General features: G+C 53.2%; 1 protein-coding gene across 6 annotated transcripts in view; it reads right to left on the bottom strand.

The window, feature by feature from the left end:
- Positions 1-21172, bottom strand: part of NFATC1 (nuclear factor of activated T cells 1) — a 116294-nt gene extending 95122 nt beyond the window's left edge. For 5 of the 6 annotated variants that reach the window (XM_063325765.1, XM_063325767.1, XM_063325769.1 and 2 more), the window contains exons 1-3: positions 20989-21172; positions 10768-11866; positions 1306-1465 (exon numbers count right to left, since the gene is read on the bottom strand). In XM_063325765.1, the coding sequence (XP_063181835.1) occupies positions 1306-1465; positions 10768-11866; positions 20989-21121 (1392 nt within the window). In that variant the 5' untranslated portion in view covers positions 21122-21172. Of the gene's footprint in view, positions 1-1305; positions 1466-10767; positions 11867-16702; positions 16978-20988 lie in introns of those variants that run through there. The other variant, XM_063325766.1, reaches the window with a different exon arrangement.
- Positions 21173-22985: the final 1813 nt, after the last annotated feature.

Here is a 22985-nt window from a genome sequence, read left to right as displayed (position 1 = left end):
AAATGTTCTGCTAAAACCTTTCGTCTTTCAGCAGATCACTTCCATAATCCCATGTCACTGATGAGTTTTGGCAGAGCTAAAGGGTGAAGCGTGTTTGCTGCTGACAGCTCCCCTCGCTTTTCTTTCTCAGCTGCCGCAGCAGCACACAAGTCCCGTAGTGGCATTCCCTGCCCAGCGTCATCTAAAACTCGCATTGTCCCTTCGAACAACGTGTTTGCTTGCAAGAGTTTTACAGCAAACAAACAAACATGCATGAGCCCCATGCGTGCGGTCTGTACATCATCCTGAGCCATCCGGTCTTTCGACAAGCCGCTGCTCCTACAGGAAGAGTTGTGGCATAAACCCAAGCAGCGTCAGCACGGCGGCGGCAGCGCCTGCTTCCCTCCTTCCCTCCCTCCCTCCCTCTCTCCCATGGACCCTGCCCCGACACCCAAGGGTCCCGCCGCATCAGGGCGGTGATAAAGCCTGGGCTCCGCTGGCACAGGGGCACACAACCCCAAGAGAAGGCACTTGAAAGTTTAACTTCTGGGTGAGAAAGAAGCAGCTGAGGAGGAACAGGCAAGAGCTGGCTCTCTCCTGCTACTTTTTCTTTTTTTTGTTTCAAACAACTAAATCTTGTTCTTCCCACTCCTGAGAAAGGCCCTTTAAACATGAATGAGACTAGTCATATAAATGCATTAAGGGTCAGTTTACAGTGTTATTAAATTAAATGCTTTATATACAAGTAACTGAAGAGTTTGGTAGAATTCATGAAACAAGATTCAGACCTCAGATGCTTTCCAGAGCGGCTGGAAAGGTTTAAGGAACTAAACAGAAGAAACTCAAAAAGCCTTGCTTTGCTCAGCCTTCACTGCAGCATCCAAACCAGCGACATACTTCCACATTACTGCCACAGCTCTGCCCTCCAACATGTGTTTACAGCTCTGATTAATCCAACCACAACTTAAGGACTAAGTGTACTGAGGCACGTCCCCAGATGATTCCAGTATAAACTGCATGTCTGGAATCTGACTGCACAGATAGGTCCACGGTCACCGCTTGCCAGATGAACACTTGCTAATGTCCTACACAGACAGAGCAGCCATCCGCTTGCACCGTGTTCACATTGCTAAGAGCAAGCGGATGCTCTTGCCTTATTTTTAATAAAGGCTTGGTCCCTCCAGTTTAAAATATGCTCTAAGGCACGCTCACGCGCAGTGATCTTTGAGGACTGGAAAAATCTCTTGTTGCTTTTCGGTTTTAGAGAAGAAAGGGTGCTCACCACAGAGATAAACAACCTGTGCTGCTTGTTACACGTTTTGGTACCTGCACAATAGGGTGGCCCCCCGCAGATGCCTTCACAGCCCCTCGGCTGCCTTCCGTCTCGTAATGAGCTCGGTGGTGGGATTTCGGCTGCACTTCAATACGCAGTTCGTAAGGTCCTGAGTGAGATGGCAGCTGCCAATCAAGGGCAGGCAGGGATGGGCTATAATGGAAAGGAAAATGTATTAAAAATTAACATCAAGTACACTGTCACAAACCGCAAACATCCAGCACTATTACTTTAGAGACAGTGTTTCGCAGTTCATCCTTCACCATCTTACATTTAAAATTTCATCAATATGGATAATGCCACGACGTAAGTAATTTAGAAGGTAATGGTTATTTTATGAAGATTTATGGGTCGAGCACGTCTGATGGCCCAGATGCTATCCGATTTGTAAACAAAATGGAAAAATGGTTAAGACACAGCTTACAAATATCTTCATATATTGATTCTTGAACAAAAAGGAGAAAGGTAGTCAGAAAGACACAGAGGAATTTAAGGAAGAGGATTTCTGCTGTGAAAGTGAATGCCAAACCAGCTCTGGAGAAGTTCTACGTTTAATGAATCTAATCAATTTCAACAAATCTGCTCAGTTTACAGGGGGCGGAAAGAAGAAAAAAAGCCATTTCCCAGCTTCCTTCCCAACACAAAACACGTCAGAGAGTCTCAAAGCGAAGCCGCTCTCTTTCTGGTTCATGCACTGCAAGGGAGCCAGCTCTGAAGTCAGAACTTGCTTACAAACCTTACTAACGATGACGCATAAGCCAGAAAAAATCCAGCTCGCTCATCCGGCCCTGTATTGACTCTGCAATTAACTAAAATATTAAGGACTCATTACCATCACACAAGCAAGCAGGCCTGACAACATGGGATGGTGGAGAAGTGTCATTCTTAGAAACCCACTTCCAGTGTAAAAACACACTTAAAAATAGTCTGGAGAGGTCGGCTGTAAGAAATGCCAAGTGTACACTTCGGGTTAAAAAAGAAAAAGAAACAAAGAAGCACTGCAGAAACAGTGTTAGGCCTGAGATGGATTTATTCATCTTAAAACCGAAGGAAAAAGCTTCATGATGAAAACACTGATTTTATATTTAGCATATATTCTTTCCTTTGGTGAATTCTCCTCACCAAGTGTCCTTCAAAAGCCTTGAAAAGCAGTTAAACAGCACAACCGCAACATACTATCCTGTCCTCTTACATCAAACTTTATTATCTCCCCCATCAGCCTGGAGAAGACCACCAGAGAGTGGAAAATCGCAAGTCCTCGACCCTTTGCTGTCCCCACAGACGGGGGCTACCTGCCACAGTGAGAGGGCGCGTCCCGCCGCAGGGTGCAGAGGAGGAAGCTGAAGGGCTAATTAGCTCTCGCCCAGTCTGCCCGGAGGCTGGCCACTGGGCATCCACCGCTTCCCCGCCTCGCTGCTACAGCCCTGGTGCAAGGACAGTCTGAGCAGTGTGAATCACGGCTGAAATGGGCTGACTGGGAGGGAAAGGATGCAAAAGAGCTCCTGCACTGGATGCGTACATTTCGAGCACATATTCAGCGGAAGACCGAATACTCCTTTCCACTGTCCCTGTGAAACACACACTACCCCAGCACGCTTTCGGCTCCGCAGGCATTACAGCTCTCACACCCCCAAAGCATCCCTGCTGGCTCCCACTGCGGGAGAGAGGCTATAACCACAGGGTAAAACCACGGGGGTTTTTTGTTTTGCCTTTTTTTTCTTCTCCGAGTGCTTATCCAGCCCTTTATCACTGGCATATTTAGCTCCTATCTGCTGGTGTACATGTGCATATACACCGATGGGACTTCAGGTGCTGCTAAGTTTCTCTACATTACCTTTCTTCACTGCTTATAAATTTGCCAGTTTGAGCCACGTGATTTGAATGCCTATAGACACACACCACATGCCTTACAGGGGTCAGCTGGGGCCACTAAGTCCCAGCCCTGGGTGAAGACCAGGACCACCTTCGCTCCCTCAGGCACCCCCTGCTCCCCCAGCACGGCTCGCTGGCGAGTCACAGGTGCCGAACTTCCAGCTCCCCTGCTCTCCAGACCTCAGGGCATGGAGCATCCTCAAAAATAACAGAGGGGTAGAGAAGGAGGTAGCCGTACAGCTCCCAGCTCAGCCCAGATGGGAGCTCATCCAAAAGAAAGACATCGCCTCTGTGAGGGCTCCCAGCTCCCACGGACATCTGTATCCAGCAGGAGCCAGCGGGGCACTCTCTGCAGAGGCAAGACCCTGCCAGAGACAGATCCTGGATTTGGCTACCGCCCCCCCCAAGCACGGGAGCCTCAGCCTTGGCTACAAGCACGACACCACGTCTTCTGAGCTCCTGTGCAAGCCTTTCCCCCAAAATGGCCAGGGCCCACCTTGGGGGCAAAGAAGAGTTCTTCTGCTACTAGACGCTCACCATACAAAGAGCAAAGAGTCGGCAAAAAAATTACAGGCAACTGGACATTGTAAATAGCCACTATACTTTGCCCAGCACGTTAGGTACACATACTTTAGTCTGAAAAAGTCTCAAAAAAAAAAAATTCTGGATAAACTATATTTGACTAATGATAAATGACAGAGAGCAGAGCAAAACAGCTGTGTCTCTCCTGGTGATGATCAGCACACATTTTTAAACAGATGTTTCTGGTTTTAAGTAAATTCTTACTTGATGGATCTTTTTTTTTTTTCTGAGGACACAACGTCTATCAGATTAAAAACTTTAAACACTTAATTAAAAAGGACAATTCTGTAGCCCTCAAGTGAAGAGGGATTTTTTTTTAAAGATATGTGGAAATAAGTAATAGTTCCATAACTAATTACATCTATTTAAAAAACAAACAAAAAACCCACAAAACACCCTTTCAAATCAGCATCTGAAAATGTCAGTATAATTAAGTTGTAAAATTAATGTTCTCAAATAAAGCTTGAAAATAAATACACAGTTTGCTGTTAGCCTGCAATCTACCATCGAAATTCCAAAATACCACCTGCCCAATTATACATTGACAATTAATGGCAGTTTTCCTGATAAAGGAAGCAGAGTGATGCATTTAACAGTGTCATGGGCTGGGGCTGTCAGAGCTATTTCCTATGTTAGGTTATCTTCATCATGCACTTAATTTCCTGCAGCTAAACATGGTTAAAGGAAAAAGTCACCAAGCAAATGGTGTAGTGGTAAAATCAAATCTGGTTGCTGCAAATAAACCTTATCAATTTTAAAAGGCCCGAACTACCTCATCTAGCCAGCATCACGTGGAGGGGAGAAGAGCCTCTCCACAGGGGTCAAGAAGAGAAATAAAAGGTCTTCATGCAGTCTTCCTATCAAATATACATCACTGTATTTCCCTCAGATTGAATTTTCCACCAATTGAAAGCCTGTCCCGTTCCTTTCTACGCCACAATAAATCTAACTGCAGTCCTCCTAAATGCTGTAAAGAAGGATGGTTGTTTCAAGGCGGGTTCACAAAACCTGGTGTTAGGCTGTAGAAAACTCGCTCAATGTAACTCCGTCCTACATAAATCAGATTACAAAACAGATGAATAGTGATTTATTTTGCATACACCAGATACACAATATGATTAAATCAAAAACAGATTATCCAGTCTGGCTGACTTCTGCCTTTAGCAGAAAGATTTATCAAGCTACAAAAAAAAAAAAAAGAAAGATACTAAGCAGCACACTGGAATATAGACAGGGAGGAAACAAAGCCAAAAACTTCTACTGAACTTTGCAAAGGTGTTGCAGCCCCATTTTCACACGACTGCTATGCATTTGGGAACTAAATTACCGTCACACTTTCTAAGCTACTACTAGATGCCCAAAGCCACTTGAAAAAGTGATTTGCAGTCAGTTTTGTCCTTAACTAGGTTGCTGTGCAGAAGGTGTCAGAACAACTGCCGGGCTCACACTGGGACTAACAACTCTGCTTGTTGGCCAAGTAGCCCAGTATGGAGTCACTTGCCCCAGACAGCTGCCTGACAGCGGCAGAAGCCACCGCCGGGATGAGCGGGATGGTAAGTGCGTTCCAGAGCCCAAAGCAAGTCAGAATTAGGAGGAGCGTGGCTGAGACTGGGTGCCCTGCGCTACACTTCTTTTTTCTAACGGGGGTGTTCCTTTAGAACCAAAAACATAAACTAGAGAAACCACAGGGCTGCTGAAACTTTTACCAGGCTGCTAGTTTGCCCCTGCTCCAACTGTGCACCAAATGCAAGTATGGTTGCAATTTATTATTTATCGCCCGCGTCTCACATGGAAGCAGATGCCTGTTAAAGATCCTCGAGCGTTTCTTGGAAGTGTAAGAAAACAACAATGATGCCTACACGTCCACCAACTTGACTGTGATCAGAAAAATATACCTGCTTTATATTTCACCCATGAGTTAACACGGATAGATTTTTCTCTCCTTTTTTTTTTTTTTAAATTTCCTGTCTGACAATTGAGCAATCCGGCTGCAAGCTGTTAAAATAGATGCTGCGTCCCACCCCAGACTTGGCTGTATTTTGCTGGCAAGCCGAGTAAGTAGCTCCTCCGTGGAGTGCATGCAGCGCGCTGGAATTCCTCACGCTGAAGACTGAAAATGCGAGTCGTCGTCATGCTCCCAGATAACACTTAACACTACCGTCCTGAAATTTCACATTCAGAGATCGATTTGCATGGGAAATTTTGCATTTGTTGGCTTAAGAGAAAGAACAAGAAACTAGTGCCGCGGGAATGGAGATAACAAGTGGCTGGCATCGCATCTCTGCTCATTCTGAATTTAGAATCATGTGGTGCTACAATGAGCTGGTGAAGGAAGGCCATTAATAAGCTGCTCACAGGGGCGTTTGAATGACCTGCAAAACCGTCAGGAGAAAGCGTGGGGAGGATCAAGTCAAACAAACAAACAAACAAAAAAAACAGTCTACTGAGACAGGCTTGCAAGCAGTCTTCAGCCTTATGGTACAGCACCCTAACGTAATCAAAAGCCGCTGGCACGGGGTGGCAAACCAAACTTGTCAAAGCATCTGAATACCCCACCCAGCATGAATATAGCAGGAAAAAGGTCAGAGGCACTTCAGGCTCTTCCCTGTCCACTCCCCCCCCCCGCCCCTCAATTAACACTAACGAGTCCCAGGAGATGGTCACCGACTCACAGCCCCAAGTCCTCATTTTACTGGGTCTTGCCCAGACAGCCCTGCCTTTGCTTTGTTTGGGGAACTTCCTCTCCCTTGCCATAAACACACAAGTTCACCATCAACGCGCAGGTCAGCAAATGCGGTGCTGCTGCACCGGTGACTGTCTCATCTTAAGGTAGCTGGTGCCCTTTTCCACCTTCAAAAAACCCCAATTCCTTGAGAAATTCAACTTCTCCCAAGCAAGGTTGTCCTCTATCTCATAATCTGGACCAAAACATCTATTAAAACAAAAAAAACAAACAAACAAACAAAAAGAACCCCAAACCCATCAAGAGCATCTGAAACATCTACAAATCAAAAGAAAGAAGGAAAAAATATGCAACATTTTAAAATCATGATTATTAAGGAAATCCTATGGTTTGGGGCCTCAAATGATTTTTGCATGCTTGAGTTTAATACTGTCACAGTCACAAAAGTGGAATCCAAAAAAACCACAAAAAATAAACAAGCCCATTGATGCAGATAAAAGCCAAAGGTGCGTTTGCAACTGGCAGACAGGTATCCAGCCATACATTCTCTGGGTGCGAACTACATCCTCCATACGTAAAACTACATGACCCTGTTGCCTGTAGGGTCAGGAACATACAGGTATATTTCTGAGGCTGAAAAAGAGACTGCAGCTAAAGAAAATGTGGCTTTCAACGGTTAAAAAAAATAAACTGTACGAGAAAATACAGCAGGGAGCTTTTATAAACCACCTGGAACTGGGCGTCTATTCCTGGAAGCTCCTTTTGGTGTGGTAGACCTCATATACGCCATACGCCCAACCAACAAACCCAGTCATTTCTCTTCCCCCTTCCCCCATAAAACACTACATTTAATGAAAACTCAAGTGTCACAGGCCAGCACGCTTCTTGGATTAAACTGATGACACTTGAAATAACTACAGTGCATGACTTTTCAACGAGTAAGGAACTGTCTCTAGGAAATTTCAGGCTGTGTTTAGTCAAATACAGAGGCTAAAGAGGAAGTCATAAAAAATGTCAGATACTCAGAAATACAGCGCTTTTTTGTGAGCGCCTATACCTTTTGTTGTAATATAGGATGAATTTGGACATGCTAACGAGCAGGTAAAAAATAAAAATGGGATTTTAGTTTTGGAAATAGTCACTAACACTGCCTCCATACCCAAGGGCAGAAGTCCAGTGCTGTACTTTCCTTCTGGCTTTGACATTTTTGCCTATGAGAGATTCTTCACTACACAGCACTGAGGAGTGGTGGAGAAATGTCACAGACAGGAACACCTGAGACAGCAAGGGCTTGAGAAACACAGAGCATCACCTGCCCACGCAGTAAGGGCCTGGTAGAGTGCTTCCTTCTAAACTGTTTGCTACATTAACTATAAAAGAGGGTCCACAAACAGAAACTTCTCGCATTTGAGTGAGACAGCACAATGCATAAATACTGAAGTTAAAAAAAAAAAACCAACAAACAAAGAAAACTTGGAGCTAAAAGCTAAAGCAGAATTTTGCAAAGACCATCTCCTGACTCTCCACATAATGATTTACCTCCAGCAGTTTTTGAAGCAGACTGGTATATTTAGGTAACCCATTTTGGTACGGAAAAGGTATGATTCCCATCGCCATCCCAGGGTTTGTTCCAAAGCTTCTCCTGCAAATCTCAGCCTGGTCTCTAAAATATTTTCTACCTCCAAAGATTTGGCGTGAGGCCCCGGGCTGCATCTGAAGCACGGCAGAGACAAATCCCCAGCAGACCTGGGTTACCCTGTGCAGCACCAGCCTCGGCTGCGGGGTGAGGCTCTGCCCTCCCACCCGGTCCTGTGACCCCCAGCACCCGCGTACCCAGCCTCACGCAGGAACTGAGTCACCTGTTCGTAGCCCTTGAGGGGGATGTGTGAGCCCAAACCTGCTCCCACAGCCTGGGGACCCGGCTGAGCCTCCGAGCTCACAGTCCTCGTAAGCAACCAGGAGAAGCATAAAGCAGAAAGACCGCGTCTCTGTTAAGGTAGGCATTATTATACTCTTATTATATACTCTCATTATTCCCTTGCTCCGGGACTTGAAAAGCCTAAAGCAGCTTGAGCTCTAATTACGACAAATGAAAAACATCATCAATTTTAGAAACAATACAAAAAAGCAGCTTTCCTTTTAGACTGATGCCAGCTCTAAAGCCCTGGGAAAGGAGGGAGCACCCAGACGCCGGTCTGCCTGATCCCGCTCCCTCCTGCCCCCAAGGAGATGGGAATGCGAGAGAGGCAGGGAAAGGCATCAGTGATTTTCCAAGGCACGCTGGCTTTTGATGAAAATCGTACCGCGTATTCAGGAAGAGACAGAGGAGGTAATCAAATCTGGTTATCTCGAAATCATTATGACCGGGTAGATTTTGGAGCCCGAGTTGTTTGTTGGAACCCACCCCTGCAGCCCTCGCGTTTGAAATAGAACAGATGTGTAAAATAACAGGAAAAAAATCCAGCTCTGTTGTGACAAATTCTTAACCAATTTTTTTGGAAAGATTTAAAATAACATAGTTTCTGTTGCGTAGGCTGTGATCCTGTTGACGTCCGTGCTCAGTTGCCCAGCACTTTCATATACATAAAACGAGAGGTATTTTTGGTGGAAGGAAGCACGGTCAGTGTATCTGATCGGTAAAATAACTTAAAATCACATTTCGACGGTAACTTCCAACTGCCCTAGAGCACGAGTTAATGAGATCACATGGAAACATATTGCGAACCAGGAAACATATTTTATACGAGACCAAAACAGTGGAAAAAAATGTTAAATACACAACGTAGCGGGGCTCCGTTTTGTACACTTCACCTTTCTTGTTTGTGTTAGCGCACAGGCATGCCGGCTGCCTCCTGACAGACGGCAGCAAAGCGCCTACGGGCCGCTTGCTGCAACAGAAAGATAAAAAAGCCTGTTTGGTCAAACTGTCCTATTATTGCCCTTGAAGTTTTCGGCAAAAAGCAGCCCCCCAACACAAAAGACCACGGCTGGCCTCTCTGATGAACACGGGCTACTTGGCACATCCGTGGGAGAACGTGAAGGGCTTTTTTTAAGTACACAGGAAGGCTCTGAAGAGTTTGCCTGGTGTTAAAAGTCTCTATCCCAGCTCTGAAAGGCAGCAAGTGCCTACCTCTGGATGCCTTGGCCAGACCCAAAGGGGTTGCTGTGCTTCCCAGCGCTGAACTGAGCCAGGGTCCTGCATGGAGCCTGGGCAACACAGAGAGGAGGAGGAGAACGATGAGGAAGGGGACCGCAGCACCGCACGCTGTAACACAAAGGGCCATGGATCGCTCAATCTCAGTTTTGGGAGACAGCATGTGGCAGAGAGGTGCTGGCTAGAGAAAAGTGAGATTGGCAAGCCAGGGAATGTATCACTAATTAAAACACTTCAGCTGCATGCCCACTGCTTTCACTTTGAGAAAGACGCCTTTGCTGTCAAAAGCAAGAAGCCAGAAGTGCTGGGGGAGGAAGAGGAAGGGGGTGGCCATCACAACCAGGGACTGGGATCAGCCTGCAAACTTTTGGAAAACCAAACGCTTTTCCTGCACTGTGTGCCCCTGCATATACAGCCTTTAGTAGACTTCCAAATAAAGACCATAACTGAGACTGAAAAAGAAAGCAATGGATGTAACTCAAAATTCTGGCTATTTTGTGGTGCTTCCTACCTGGAGTCTTCTTGTGATAAATAAATGTGACTAGTGTATTAACATCTGACAAATAAGGTTTTCTTCTTTAAGCATAAAAATGGTGGGAAAGGGGGAAAAAAGAAAATCCAACACAAACGGGAAAAAAAGATTGGTAAGAAGCTTTCAGATGAAGTGAAATAAAAGCTGAAATAATGCACAAAAGAACTGTATTCCTATTCTCTTTCTATTCACTATCTGTAAAGTGTAAATGTAAAAGGCCTTGTAAGAGCCACAATAACGGGAACATCTCTTAGTCCTGCAACAAAAACATATTAAGACATGAACAATTTAAGTAAAGCCACAGGTCTGATGGTACAAAATTGTCCTGCTGCCTGACGAGCTTCTGAATATCCCATTTCCACACTTCCCAGGCTGTAGTCTGTCCCCTGGGAAGCAGATAACCAGTTACAACCCATGTGTGGACGACTCCCAGGATAGGCGTTTTAACCCTTCAAGGTTATACTCGTGGTCACGCCACACCAACAACAGAGGCAGTGTCACAAGAAACAGCTAAGCGGAATGAGTGGACGGACAGATTTGGTGGGAAGCAGAGACAGGAAGGGGAAAAAGGAAAAAAAAAAGCATGTGATAAAGATATTAACAGGATTTCCCTCTAAGTCGGGGTCTCTTACCTCATGTAGGATGTCGGAGACAGAGACTTTGGTTTGGCCCACTGATAGGGATGCTGTGGCACAGACAGATACTGCTCACAGAAGTTTCCTTTCCGGATGTGCTGAAAGCTGGAGAAGTCTTCTGGTGACAAATCGGCAGTTGGTGATATGGTCCCGTGATCCTCACCAGCTGGTTCAGTTTTGAGAGTCATGGACGGGGTGTGGTCAATAGCGGTCTTCCGCGACTTGATGGGAATCCCGTCGTTCATATCTATGGTGCTGTCGGTGGTGAGGGCGTTGATGGCAGCGACGATGGCGGAGCTGGTGTACTGGTTGGTGTTCCCCAGCCACGTCTCATCCGTGACGCTCACCCGTGGCGAGTTTTGTGGAGAAGGTGTGGGGGAGTGGTGTGGGGAGTAGGAGGTCTGCCGGCCATTGAGGCTGTACTTTCTCTTGTTGCAAGGAGACGGAGGCCTAGAGTTGCGAGCCCCCAACCAGTTCTCCTCCGTGATGCTCGTCCTGGGAGACGTCGATGGAGAGTGCCTCGGAGAGTTGAGCAAAGTGCAGGCCACCATGCTGCGCTGGTAGCCTTCCTCTGTGTCAGTGGTCTTCGGAGAGACGCATGGGGACTGCCACGGAGAGGTCTGGGGTGAAGTGTACGGATACGAGTAGTTGGACTCATAGGAAGACGCTTCGGAGTTGCAGCTTCTGGAAGACAAGCTACTCGCTGGACTCAGGCAGGACGGGTCCCTGTACGCCTCAATGTTTGGTAAGTTCAAAGTGGCAGTGGAAGGCGACCGCTTGGTGTTTGGGATGGCCTCCTCAACCTCATCATGGAAAAACTGGTTGTTGTTATGATGAAGTCCCATGTAAGAAGTGATCTCAATTCTAGGGCTCTCCAGTGCTGGAGCTCCATTAGGTCTAATGTTTGGAGGCAGGTAATACTCGGAGGCCCCACTGTCGATGTGTCCTCCGTATCCAGAAGGATGGTTTGTTGATGGGACAACTGAAATGACGGGATTTGATGTCTGAAGGCCATGACATGGAGTTGACAATGAGGAATGTGCCACATTTAGAGGCAAGCCAGCATTTACGTTTGAAGATGTATAATTATAGTGTTCTGGAAAACAAGCAAACAAACAAAAAAGAATGATATGAAATGCTGCACAAATATACTCACTTAGTAACATATTGAGCTGGAGTGGAGGGACATGGCACAACACACAAAAGCACAGCTCGCCTTGGCAACTGAGCCCACAGGTGTGCCGTGCTAGGGGAGAAGCTGCAGACTCGCATCCTTGAAAATGCTACTAACTAAGCAGCACCAGACGAGTTATCTTGGGAGGGGGAGGTACACGGACTGAGTTTGTTTCAAGGACACTCTTCTTATGCAAACCTTCAGAGCAAAAAATTGAGCCTTCAAACAACGGTGCTTCAGCATTCAGAGACTGCATTTACGTAATGTGCTTTTATGTAAGTGAGCCTGATTCCCTCCTTGAAAAGTTGGAATACACAAAAAACACAGGACAAAAAACAAAAGCGGAGGCAGACTAAAGCAAAGAACATGATCAACTGCGTCCTGTTAAAAAAATTATACACAAACGAAATTTCCATTACAGCAAGTTTCCAACTGGTTCCAGTTAACTAGGATTTTGGAACAAGACGGACCTATTGACCTGCTCTGGTTTCTGGGACCACTTATACTCCAGCCCAACTGGCAGAGGCCAGGTGAAGGATAAACATGGATGTCTCACCACTCCGCGACAGCTGAAATTCCACTGAAATTGCTGGTTATTGCGCGTGTCACGTCGAGCGCTGCCAGCAGCGCGCTCTTGGCCACGGCTCTAACCGTTTAACAGCTCTGGGTCTACAAAAGCACTAGCAGAGCTACACAGCCAGCGTGAAAAACCTGGAAGGTGACAGACGACCTTCGCACAGATTCACAGACTCGCACCGAGGGGCTCCTTCACCCGGTGCAGGGGAACAACCCGCCCTTCGCCTGCCTCCATCCCTGCTGTGCTATGGGGAACCAGCACCCCAACACCAGTCCGCAGGAGACCGTCCCTGCCTCACTCTGCTGTCGGCCCTTTGTCTCTGCTCCCCTGTCCCAGGCCCACGTGCGGGTCTTTCTTGGACACCCTTGGAGACACTGGTGGGCTGCGCAGAGGGACACGCACAGCCCTCAACTGATGGCAGCAGGATCAGGAGTCATTGCTCCGGTGCTTTCTGAAGCGGGGAGGCTCTGCGTCACCAGCACACCAGTGCCAACAGAGCCCCTAACGCCAGTATCTCTTGCCATACTGGAAAAAGACAGCGAAACCTTCCTGTCAGGGGCAACAGCTGCTGAACTTTGAGCCTGGGCGCTGCTCTTCTGCAGGTTCCTCTCAGCAGGCTGGAAATGCGCCCAGCCCCAGCCCCAGCCCCAGCCCCAGGCTGTGCTTGCAGCACATCAGCCTTCCCTGAGCTTTGCTGGGGCAGCGGCACTTTCCTGCATCTCCCCTGGCCACAGCTGGTCCACGTGGGCAGCTCATCCCCTTCCCTCCCAGGAGGCAAGCTCCCCAGGTGGTCACCCTTGCCCACCTTCCCTAGGGAGACACGGAAAAGCTTTGCTAATTACTGCTGCTGTTATTCCCAACAGGACCCGCTGCCCCGGAGCACTGCAGATGCAAACGAGTCTCCAAGGTGGTAACGCTAGCGCAGCGGCGGCTATTCTCTTTCTTTTGCTTATCAGCTCAGCCCTCTCTGGTGTCATCCTCTGTGCTGGCAACGACTCCCAGGCAAACGGTACTTAGGAAAAATTAATGCGCTGTCGCAGTCTCACGGCAACTCTGCGATGTTTCCGCTGATGTACGTTATGTCAGGTAACAGGCAGGAATGGTGCGCAACACCACCTTTTGAACTCGCTCTCTACTCTGCCTTCAGAGACCGGCCATTTACTGAGGAAGGGTCATTAAATTACACCGGAGCGTGCCACAAGTACGACTGGATTATTCAAAACACGCTGCAGCTTCACACTCTATTCAAACCACACGGCAGGCACAAGCTACAGAGAAAGAGGTGCTACTTGGATGACAAGGATAACCTGACGGCAGTGGTCGCAGCGAGGCTCAGACCTGCCTGAGGGATCAGAGTCCCCTCCTTCCAAAATGAGTCCCCTTTTATTGCTGCCCTGCCACAAGGCCACACCACTCAGCATCACCAAAACCACGACCGCTTCCCTCTCATTCTTCATGGAAAAAAAACATACCCAAAGTGACACAACAGTGGTAAGACCTTCTCCGTTTCATAAATTAGTTCAGAGAAAGGGCCTAAGCAGCGCCTTCAAGGCAGCTTCAACCCCTCCACTGCTTCCTCCAGCTCCAGGGGAAGGTGATGTCCCTGTCACCGCACTGCTGGGCAGGGGACCACGGGCTGTCCCAGCTCTGCACCCACTGGGTGGGCTCTGCAGATGGGGTGCAGCAGCAGCATCTGCTGACCCCAGAATCAGTGCCTTGGGATCTTCTATTAAAAATGAATAGGTAAAAAAACAAAATATCAGGGATAATTATTACCTGTGTGGAAAGTACTGTGAACCCAGCAGTTCTCTTAAACTCTAATGCATGACTAGGGTGAAATTCGAACACTGAAGGCTGATGGCGATCTGCAGCCCAGGCAATAAAAAGGCTCAGACCAGCCTTTGCAACCCAGTTTTTAAAAAAAAAAATTTGAAAGACAGACCCAAGTGCTCCAAGTGACAAGCCCCCCTAATGCACATGGCAAGGAACAGCCTCTTTTAGAACTGTTGTGCATATTTTTAACATCAGCTTTTAAAGGGTGAAGAAAAATAACGTGTCATACAACTTCCCACACAATAGTACTCAAAATTGAAAGATGCAAGGTCCAAAGCCTACCAAATACATTTAGGTACCTTAAATTTTCAGGCAGCGTGTAGGAAGTATGCCCACCAAATATAAAAGCCCCAAAGCCAGAATGAGGAACAGGACTGAATCCTTGGTTTGTGAGCTAAAAACCACCAGCTACGATTTCTGGAAAACTGCGTTCTTCTCCACAACTTCTGTATTTACAAAATTAACCAAATGCACATACATAGTCAGCATTCATAACACGCCGACGTTTTCCTCACCAGGGTGAATGAGACATGTAGAAATAAAATGCCAGTCTTGAGGGATGGGAGACGGAGGTGGCTACGAAGGCATGGAACTGCATCACGTAACGCAGCTGTGCAGGGTATTTTGTCAGTGCTGACAGGGACGAAAGGAAGGCAGCGCTTTAACACGGAGTCCCTGTCACGACTGTGATCCACAGAGGTCTCCGGGACCAGCACACTTACTACCAAGACACTTTTAATACTGTATTTTAGTATCTTGAGCCAAGCCCCAGTATCAGGTAGACCAGGACAGGTCTGCAACAGTTCTGTTCCAACAAATCCACACTTAGATTAACTGTAACTAGGACAAGAAATTGGACCCCTTGATTTGTGAGCACGTCTTCACATATTGCATTTCACTTTGTGACAACATAAAAAATTCAGATTGTTTTTTTCTTCTAGTTAATTTCACAGACCAAAGGTTTTATTCCTTTCTGTCACTAATGGGCTGGTCCTGCAAGGCACTGGGCACCATCAGTTTTTATTTACACTCTTTAATGATGAACACCTGCAGCTCAGAGGGGCTTCAGAGAAGGTGAGAGCTATTTTACATTTCTAAAGATGAAGCCACGTCTACGTCTGTGTTTAAATCCATGCTTTCAAAATTGCCTAAGGGAGTTAGGTACTTTTCTCACCAGGGGTTTGACAATTTGGTTAGGCCCCTCCACTTTCGAGGTGTCTAATTACTAGGACACCCATCTGAAAAGCCTTGTGTGAAACTCAAGGTTAAAACCACATTTTTCTAAAAACTGAGAAGCTCCTAACAACTGTTTGGACACTGAAAATGGGCTGGAGAGCTGAGCAACTGGGGAGCATTAGGAAGGGGAGCACAATGCCTTCACCTGCATCCCGGCAGGCTGCGAGACACAGGCAAGGATTCGGGAACCTGCTTCAACGTAAAGGCAAAACATGAAGCACAGACACAGAGGCAGCCTTACTCTGAGGCTGCGTTAAATCATCTACTTGTGTGAGAGCTTTTTATGGTGACCAGCCACCACCGTCGCACTCAGCCTCATACCAGGAAACGACAACTTTCTCTCTGTGTCAGTTCCAGACTTTTTCACCTCGTTTACACCTCGCGTATTGTTGAAAGTCATTAAAAAAAAAAAAGACAGCCGGACACAGACACCAGAGTTGGGAACGGTGTGACCCGGGATAAATTCAGGCCCGTTATTTTTATTTACGGATGACCTTCAAGCTAAACCCTGAACCTAACTAGCTCCAGCTCACGGGGGGAAGAGGAGGGGGGCAGAAGCGCGTTTTGAACCGGCCCATGTCGGTAACGGGCAAGACCCAGATCCCCACTTCCACCCCCGGGAGCTTTGGAGGGGGGGGGCGGTGAGAGCTGTGCGACGGGGTCGCCCCCCGCCGGCCCCGGGCAGCCCGGCCGGTCGCAGGCTGCCGGCGGGGGAGGAGGGCGGCCGTGCGAGCGGACAACGCGGGGCCTTGAAGAGCTCGAACAAGTCCCCAAGTTTCGAAAACCCGCCACCGGCCGCCCCCCCCCCCAGCAGGCCCGCCCGGGCGCTGCAAGGGCACCGCTCAGGAGAGCGCCGGGGCAGCATTTCACTCCCCGCGGCCGCCGCCGCCCCGCTCGCCGCTTCCCGCCGCGGCGGGGACGACAAGCACCGCCCGGCACCGGGCCGACCATGCCGGGCAGGACTGCCGCCTCCCCCGGCCCGCCGACCCCCCCGAAACGGTCGGGGCGGGATAACCTTCCCCCTCCAGAACCGGGCTGGCACGGGAGGGCTCCCCGCAGCATCCCTCCGCCCGCCCCGCCGGAGCTGCCCCGGCCGCCCCGCCGCGACCCACCTCCGCCGCCCTCGTCACTGTGCTTGAACTCGAAGAGGAAATCGAAGTCGAACTCCTGCTCGGCCTCCACGCCCGTCATGGCTCCCGACGCGACCCCCGCCGCGCTCCGGCACCCAAGCGACGGCGCAGCCCCCCGGCCCGCCCGTCGGGCCCGCCCCGTCGCGCCCGGACACCTGCTGACGACGGGCCGGGCCCAGCTCCCCCGCGGCGGCGTCGGGCTGCGCGCAAGCCCCGGCACGGCGCAGGACGGCGGCCGCTGCGGGCGGTAACGTGACCCCGGCCCCGACGGGCGGCCTATCTCACCGCCGCCGATCCGCCCTCCCTCCCGCTGCTGATGTTTCCGGGTCGATGCAAACAACCGCCGTGCCCCTGGTTCTCGCCCCCCGCACCCCACCGCCGGGGCCCTCCCATGGGGGGCCGGCACCGGGGGGGGCTCCGGAGACAGCCGGCTCCGCGGGGGTGGGATGGGGAGGCCGGGGGGGGCAGCCGGGCGGCGGGACTTCACCTGCTCCCGGCCGGCGGTCACCGACTGCCGCGGGTGCCGGGCTCCTGCCAAACGGAGCGGCGCTTTCCGCCCTCGGCCGGGGACTTCAGGGGGGCGAAGTAGGGGGTGGCGGCTCTGCCCGCCCGGCCGGCACACCGGCGTGACCCCCCTGTTCGCCGAGGGCTTCCTCCGAGGGTCCCCACCACGCCGCGTCTGCGAGCCAGGAGGCTTCGCTTTCATTTATTATTTATTTTACTTAGTTGCAGCACCCACTAGTGCCAACTGCTATAAAAAGCGTCTTAGAGCGGGACTCGTAACGTTACCGGCTGAGGGAAAGGTCCCGGGCCGAGGCCGCGCACCGGCTGGCGGGTTGCAAAGGGCGGCGGTGGCAGGGCGAGACGTCGGGGCGGCAGGGCAGGTACGGAGCTCCCCCGGCCCGCCGCCTTCCCCGCTCGCGCGGGTGAAAAATCAATTAGGGAAAGATAAATTAAGACTCTTTTTTTTCCCCTTTTCTTTTCTTTTTAGAAACGCACTTCTGACAGATTACAGAGTCCCGTCTGGAAGTCTCCGCCAGGCAAAGGAGCTCCCCGCCCCAGCAGCTCGGCTCGCCTCAACTCTTGAGCTCCCCGAGCTTCAGGCCGGATTTCAAAAGGAATAGTTTTTTAAAGCGGTTATGGAAATGGTATTCCCTTATAAACTCAGGGAATACCATTTTCCAGGCTTACGGCTGAAATCTCCGTTACAAAGTGCCAGGAAAACACACTTTTTTTCCATCAGAGCCCGCTGTGCTTTTTCCCCTCCTCGCCGGGACGAGCCGCGCTGCAGTCTCGTCTCTCGCAGGCGCCGGCGGCCACCGGCAACCCCCGGGGCCGACGGGGCAACCCCCACGGCCAACGGGGTAATCCCCCGGGGCCGACGGGGCAGCCCCAGGGCACGCAGGGCCCCTCGGGGCCGGGGTGCCGACAGCGGGCGGCCCCGCCGCGGGGCTGGGCTGTGCCCCGCAGTGGACGGGGTCTGCTGTGGGGCGGAGGTGAGAAGCCGCCGGGGCTCCGCCGTGGGGCTGCTCCCTCGGTGCCCTGCTCGCAGCCGCTTCCCCGAAGTGCCGGGGCTGAGTCACCCCAGTGTGCAAAAGGCCTTGGCAGCAGCGGAACCGCTCCGACGGCGGCTGCCGGCTTGCCGGGGCCGTGCTCGCCCCGGGACGCCGGAGCAGGCCGGGGGCGGCCCGCACCAGACTCTGCCCCGACGGCGGGGGCTGCCCAGGGCCTACCGGCGGAACAGCCGCCTCGCCTCGGCCCCCAGCCCCCGCGGCGCAGCACCCCCAGCTTTCGCCGGGCTCACCTCCCTGCCGCCCCTCCGCGCCGGGCTGTCCTCTGCTCCCCATCTCCTGCCGGTGGGGTGGGGGGGTGGGGACGAGGAGCTCCCGAGTACCCGCTGCTCTCGCTCCTGTGGCTCTCCCACAGCTGGTGTCTGCGACACGGGCGAATTGTCCCAAACGATTTACGGACGGCTTGATCTGCCAGTGCCATAGATCTGGGCGCTGTCAATTAAGTATTTCGATTGGCACCCTTCCCTTGGAGAAAGAGGAGAGATGGACTACAGAAAGCTAAAACCGAAGTGATGCCACATGTGGGGACGGAATCACAGCGTCGCGCCGATCAATAATCCTGTTTAAACCAGTGCCATTAAACTGGGGAGAGCGAAACCAGCGAGACGTGCCATCCCTGTGCCCACCGACCGATCCACCATCCCGACTGCTGGTCGCAACGCAGGTCTGAGAAGGGACCCAGCAGACGGGCTGCTCTAGCTGCAGCCCCGCAGCCTGAAGGAGAATTTAACTTGTACATGGCGTTAACCCACTGGTATTCTCTGAGGGAAAGGGCTCCGCACCTCACTACGACCCAAAGAAAAAAAAGTGGGGTCCTCCCACCGGGACACTTTGCAAGAGTTTCTTCCCAGGCTAAGCAAGAAACGGAGTATTTTCTTTGATTGTTGTCGTTTGGCAATCGAGGGGCACCTTAATTTGCAGGCAGCAATCCTGACTCGCAGTGCTCCCCTACGTGTTTCCTGGATTGGGTCACACTTTCTGGCTGGCCTCATTTTCTTAGTCCCTTACAAAATCCATCAACAGGGAAGAGAACTATCATCGAGGGCTGGCGACATTTTAAAACAGGCATCAAAAATGCCACAGAAATAAAGAAGGGGGATTTTTTTTTTTTGGACAAGAGGCTCCAGTACGCTTTTTGTGTCTGCTGGGTGTAATTTTTACGAGTTGGTGCATTCAGTGGCCTTGAAGCTCAGAGCACTGGAAACACTGTGCGTGCAGCCCTCAGAGGTCCGAGTGTGCGAAAGGCATGTAAGCCAATGCTATTAAATAAATGTAATTAACTTTAATCCAAAAAGGTGCTCGCGTGCTTCAAAAGTGGAGCCAGAGTCACAGCCGCTTGCAGCTTTTGCACTGGCAGGATCCTGTTAACCGAAATGAACCCCTGGAGTGAAAACATCTGTGTTAAAAATAAAAAAGAAAAGAAAAGATGGGTCCTGAGCACCCGTCCAGTTTTCTGGGGACAAACCCGGGGAAGGCAGCCCCGCTGTTGCACGCTGCGGAAGAAACACGGCGGACGTGGACGCGACACCCCCCCCTTCTTCACAACTTTCTCTTTGCAGGATGTGCGGGCTCGCTGTGCCCTGCCCTGCCCGACCCCGGCACGACATTTCAGCCCCAGCAGCAGCAGCGAAGCGGCGGCAACACCAGATCGGAAGGAAACTTGGGAGCCCGGGAGCAGCCCGGGGGGGTGGGGAGGCACGGCAGAGGGCTGCCCGCTGAGGGGATCCGGAGCTGCCCCGCACCTGCTGCGGCGCGGCGCGGAGGTGATACCCGGCTGCGGGGCCCCGCTCCCCGGGCGCGGCGGTGCCGACAGGCGCCGGCAGGGAGAAGCGAGGTGCGAAAGTCTGGCCAGTGGGCAGAGCGGTGCTGGGGAACGATGCTCTGGGTGCAGAAAAATGTCCCGACTGGCACAGGAGAGGCTGAAGCCGCTCCCGGCTCCGGCCAAACGCTGCCCCTGGCAGCACCAAGTTCAGTGGGGAGGGGCAGCTCCCCGCAAAGCTCTTCCCCAGCCCCGCGCCCACGATCTTTCTCTCTAGAAACTTTGCCGCGGTGTTTTCAGCGCACTTTTCGCAGCAGAGTTACTGCGGGCCATCGAAAGAAGTCGCGACAGAGAGCCGAGGTCGCGGGGCAAGCGCTCCCCCGAAGCCGGGCAGGCGGGGAGCCCGCACCCCCGGGGGCGCGGGGGAGCCGGGGCGGCGGAGCCCCGCAGGCGGCTGCGACGTGCCCGCCTGCTTCGGTGCGCCGGGGAGGGCTGGCCGCTGGTACGGCGCCTGGCACTGCCCGGGACCCGCTTTTTTAGGAGGGTCCCTCATTTTCCGCCAGAGAGAGGGGCGGCTGCAATTACACGGTGTTTTCTGACCTCCCCCCAAACCAAACCCGGGTTTGGGGAGGGAATCCCCGAGCCGCTTCGCAGCGTTTCCCACTGACCAGACCTCAGGCGCCCTCGCAGCCCGGCGCTGGCGGTGAGCAGCGATGCAGCGCCGCCGCCGCGCTGCCCCGCCGGGCCGGGCCGGGAGCGGGCCCGGGTCCGGGCCCGGCGGGAGGCGGCAGGGAGCAGCGGCGGGGCCGAGGCGGCGCCGTGCGAGAGGCGAAGGAGACACCTATTGGCAAGCGGCCGCCGGCGAACCTCCGGGCCGCCGCGGGGAAACACCGGGGGACACCGCCACCCACCCGCCCGCCCGCAGCGCCGCCCGTTACCTTCCTCCGCCGCCTTCATGGTGCTGCCGAGCGGGCGGGCGCCGCGCTGCGGGGCCGCCGCCGGCCCCTCTCTCCCGCTGGCTGGGTCCCGCGACGGCGGCGCGGCGGCGGCCGACGGGGCAGCGCTTGGCATCCACCCGGCGGGGCGGCGGAGCCCCGGCGCCGCGCCCCGGGCCGCTGCCGACCCCTCGCCGCCTGCCCCTCGCCCGCACCCCCCGCCCGCCTTTCACGCCCCGGGGACCGGGGCCGCGCCGCCCCCGGCGTGGTAGCCGCGCCCGCGGAGGCACAGGAGCTCGCCGCCGCCGCCGCCCCCCCGGGGCCGGGGCATGGAGAGGAGGGCGGGTGTGCGTGGGGACTTCGGAGGCACTGCCCGCGGCGGGACGGGGCGGCGGGCGCTGCCCGCCCGCCGGGTGCCGCAGGCGGGGTAAGGGGGCGAGTGAGTGTGCGGAGCGGGGAAGTCTCGCTCTGACGCAGGGCTGCGCGCCCGGCGCCGCCTTTTTAAAGCTGGAAAACACCCCCCCACCTCCCTTCCCCTCCCGGCCCCTCTCCCCGCCCCGGCCCCGTGATGTCAGCCGGGCCCCGGCCCCGCCGCCGGCGGGCGGCCAGCGGGAGGCGGGCACCGGCGGGCACCGACGGGCCCCGGCCGCCCCTCCGCGAGGCACGGCGGCCGCCCGGCCCCCGGCCCGCCCAGCACCGGCCCCGCCGCCGCCGCCGCCTCCTGCGGGGACCCTGCAGCCTGCGGGAGCCGGGTGCCCTCCTCGGGGGAGAGGGCGGCGCGCCGGGGTCGCGAAGGGAAGGAGGGGAGGGAGGGGAGATGGGGGAGAGAGGGAAGCAGGCAGGGAGGGAAAAAAAAAATAGCGAGGCAGCCTCGCATGCTGAAATCATTATGTAAAAAATCGCAGGCTTCCCCCGCTGTGGAAATTTGGAAAAGAGCATCAACTGGCAGGCGAGAGAAAGGAAAATCCCATTCTGCTAAATTACTAACAGACCCGGTGGACTCGGTTTCAGTCGCTCCAGATTTATTATTATTATTTTATTTATTATTATTCTGTAAATATCTCAGCAACACAGTTGTATCTCATCACTTCGTAGCGGGGGGAAGGCGAGGTTTCCAACCCACAGCGACTCCTCCTCCCACCTCCGGGATGCCCCGTCCCGGCCCCCGACGCGGCCGTGACACCCCGGCACAGGCAGGAGCCGCCCGCGCGGGGGCTGCCGAGAGGGGCCGCACCGCCCCCGCCGCCGCCACTTCGCGTCCCGTTCCCCTCGCCCCGCTCTCCCCCTTCGCCCTCCCTCTGCCCCCACAGCTGGCAGGAGGGGACCGTGCTTTCCTGTTGGAATTGGACGGCGGCGTGCGGAGAGTTTGGGGTGGTTTTGAGCATATCTGGTGTTATGAAGAAAAAAAAAAATCATAAATCTAGTGCCTGACACCCATATGTGGTTGAAAATAAACCCAATATAAACGAAATCCTGCCTGCTCCTGGGGAACAGGAGGCCGCGGCTGATTCTTCGGGGCGAGCTCCTCCGCTAAATCATGGTGGAAGACGGTCCCCACCAAAGAACCGCCCGGCGAAGAGCACAGACACCCCCTCCCGCCCCGCGCCGTCCCCTCAGATGGGGAAAAAAACAAAACCAAAAGGGCGACGCTTTTATTTCAAGGAAAACTAAACAGGAAAAAAGAGGGAAAACCCCTCAACCCCCAAGCGGCATCCTCCCGACCCTTGAGGGCTCCCCTCAGGCTCCCGGGTTGGGTCGCCTGGACGTGGCGCCCGCTCAAAGCTGCGGAGCGGCCGCGGAGCGGGACGGGACGGGACGGGACGGACCCCCCTGCCGTCGGGGCGCCGCCAGGGGGCGCCGCGGGGCGGCACCGTGCGTCCCCCCCGTCCCGTCCCGTCCCCCCGACGGCGCGGCTCCGGCGCGGCTCCGGCGCGGCGCGGCGGCTCTCGGTGCTCCCGGCGGGGCGGGGGCGGCGCGGGGGCCGTGCCCCCCCCCCGGTC

Source organism: Chroicocephalus ridibundus, chromosome 2, assembly GCF_963924245.1.
Source record: "Chroicocephalus ridibundus chromosome 2, bChrRid1.1, whole genome shotgun sequence".
Lineage (NCBI taxonomy): Eukaryota > Metazoa > Chordata > Aves > Charadriiformes > Laridae > Chroicocephalus > Chroicocephalus ridibundus.
Note: the sequence above shows the minus strand (reverse complement) of the source record. Positions and strands in the feature narration are given on the sequence as shown.